The sequence below is a fragment of the Ursus maritimus genome, unplaced genomic scaffold (genome assembly GCF_017311325.1).
Source record: "Ursus maritimus isolate PB19 unplaced genomic scaffold, ASM1731132v1 scaffold_36, whole genome shotgun sequence".
NCBI lineage: Eukaryota > Metazoa > Chordata > Mammalia > Carnivora > Ursidae > Ursus > Ursus maritimus.
Genome location: NW_024426230.1, coordinates 1008767 through 1010442, shown reverse-complemented (window position 1 = coordinate 1010442; position 1676 = coordinate 1008767). Strand labels below are relative to the sequence as shown.

Below are 1676 nucleotides of genomic sequence, written 5' to 3'. Positions count from 1 at the left end.
TAAGTAAGTAAAATCTAAAAAAAAAAAAAAGATTCTCTCCCTCAACCCTCCCCCCACTCACGTGTGTGCATTCTCTCCCTCTCAAATAAATCAATCTTAGGAAAAAAAGAGAGAGAAACTATGACAAAATGCATCACTATAATCTAAAGGAACTGATTATCTGCCTCCCTCTGGTCTTACCGCCTAGTAACACTAGTAGAATAATACTGCTGTCACCTTGTACCATGAGGGCTACCCCTACGGATGACAGAATGGGGAACTGGTGGGAAACAAATTCCCAGCGACTTTGTGGGGTTGCCATTCCTGCCCTGGGCTACCTGTTGCCAGAATTCATTTAACTGGGAGAGAAATGAACTATCTTATGTAAAGAAAAAAAAGTGGGGGGAGGGGTTACTCCAATGGATCCAATGGATTGAAGTGATCCTAAAACCAAAATCCAAGCTTGGAGAGAATGAAGCCAAACTACATGGTATTTTTTTCTCCAAACAAATTTAATTCTGTTCCAACCCCAAAGAAGGGGAAGGACCTAAAGTTTAAAAATAAGAATAAAATAAAAATTGCAAAAAAACCCCAAGCCATTAAAAAATTAAGCCCCCTCCCTTAGCAATAAATACTGAAATGATATATACACTTGAGGCTCAGGAAGGAGGCAAGAACAAGAACCTTGGGAACTCTGTCCCATGGCAAGATCCCAACACTGCTACCAATTCCTTGCTCTTTGCCTAAAACACAGAAGAGCAATGAAAGAGGCAGCAGAGATCATAGCAGGGGGGTGTGGCCTCAGAGGGAGCTGGAGCAGGATCAAAGGAGGAAGAAAGAGACACAGAGTGCCTCACAGGGCAGAGGAAAGGCAAGTCATCGTCTCCAGCATCCCCACCCCCGGCCCGGCTGGGTCACGGGATACAGCTGGTCCAGCTGCTGGGTGCCCGCGAGCCTCTCCTCTCGCCCCGACTCCTTCAGCATGCAAGTCAGGTAAGGTCATTCGCACTGGGGCCGCGAGGCCACTGTGGCAGCAGCCTGACTGCTGGAGCCCTGAGGCTTCCCATTCACCACCAGCAGGAGGGGTGTTTCCACACGAACACTGGAAAAGCAATAGTCCTAGAAAAGACAAACATACGGAGGTTCGTTATAGATTCTAAGACAGAAGCAACTCCAGCACAGGGAAGCACCACCTGGGACGTCCCCCCCCCCCAGGATATACACCCCTTACCTCCATCTCACATTAAAGAAACAAAGCCGAGGGATATATCTGCCCTAAGTTTTCAATCTTCAGAAGGAAAATCTGGGGCAGGTGGGGTGCCAGTAATATCACTACAAGAATGGGACAATTCTCTGAAAAAAGACAGGTTCCAGCAGAGACTAGCAAAAGGGCGCCACCGGCTTTTACAGAATCTGCCCTTCCCAGTGTTTCTTGACAATTAAAACCAGACACACACAGATGAGGGTTGCTGGCTTGGTTGGTAGAGCGTGTGACTCTTGATCTCAGGGCTGTGAGTCTGAGCTCCATGCTGGGTGTAGAGCTTACTTAAAAATAAAATCTTACAAACAAAAACAAAAACCCAGATACACACAGACACCAGTGAAAATTCTGAGAAACTCTTCGTTCAGGCGTTTGTAAGGCCCAAAATTAATCTGCCAAATATAAATTCAAGTTACTTCTCCTTTTGTATCAGCAG

At 46.2% G+C, this 1676-nt stretch overlaps 1 protein-coding gene across 3 annotated transcripts in view; it reads right to left on the bottom strand.

Moving 5' to 3' along the window:
- Positions 1 to 472: 472 nt before the first annotated feature.
- Positions 473 to 1676, bottom strand: part of TTC5 (tetratricopeptide repeat domain 5) — a 17786-nt gene continuing 16582 nt past the window's right edge. For all 3 annotated transcript variants that reach the window (XM_040620704.1, XM_040620703.1, XM_008683654.2), the window contains one exon: positions 473 to 1098. In XM_040620704.1, the coding sequence (XP_040476638.1) occupies positions 1047 to 1098 (52 nt within the window). In that variant the 3' untranslated portion in view covers positions 473 to 1046. The remainder of the gene's footprint in view (positions 1099 to 1676) is intronic.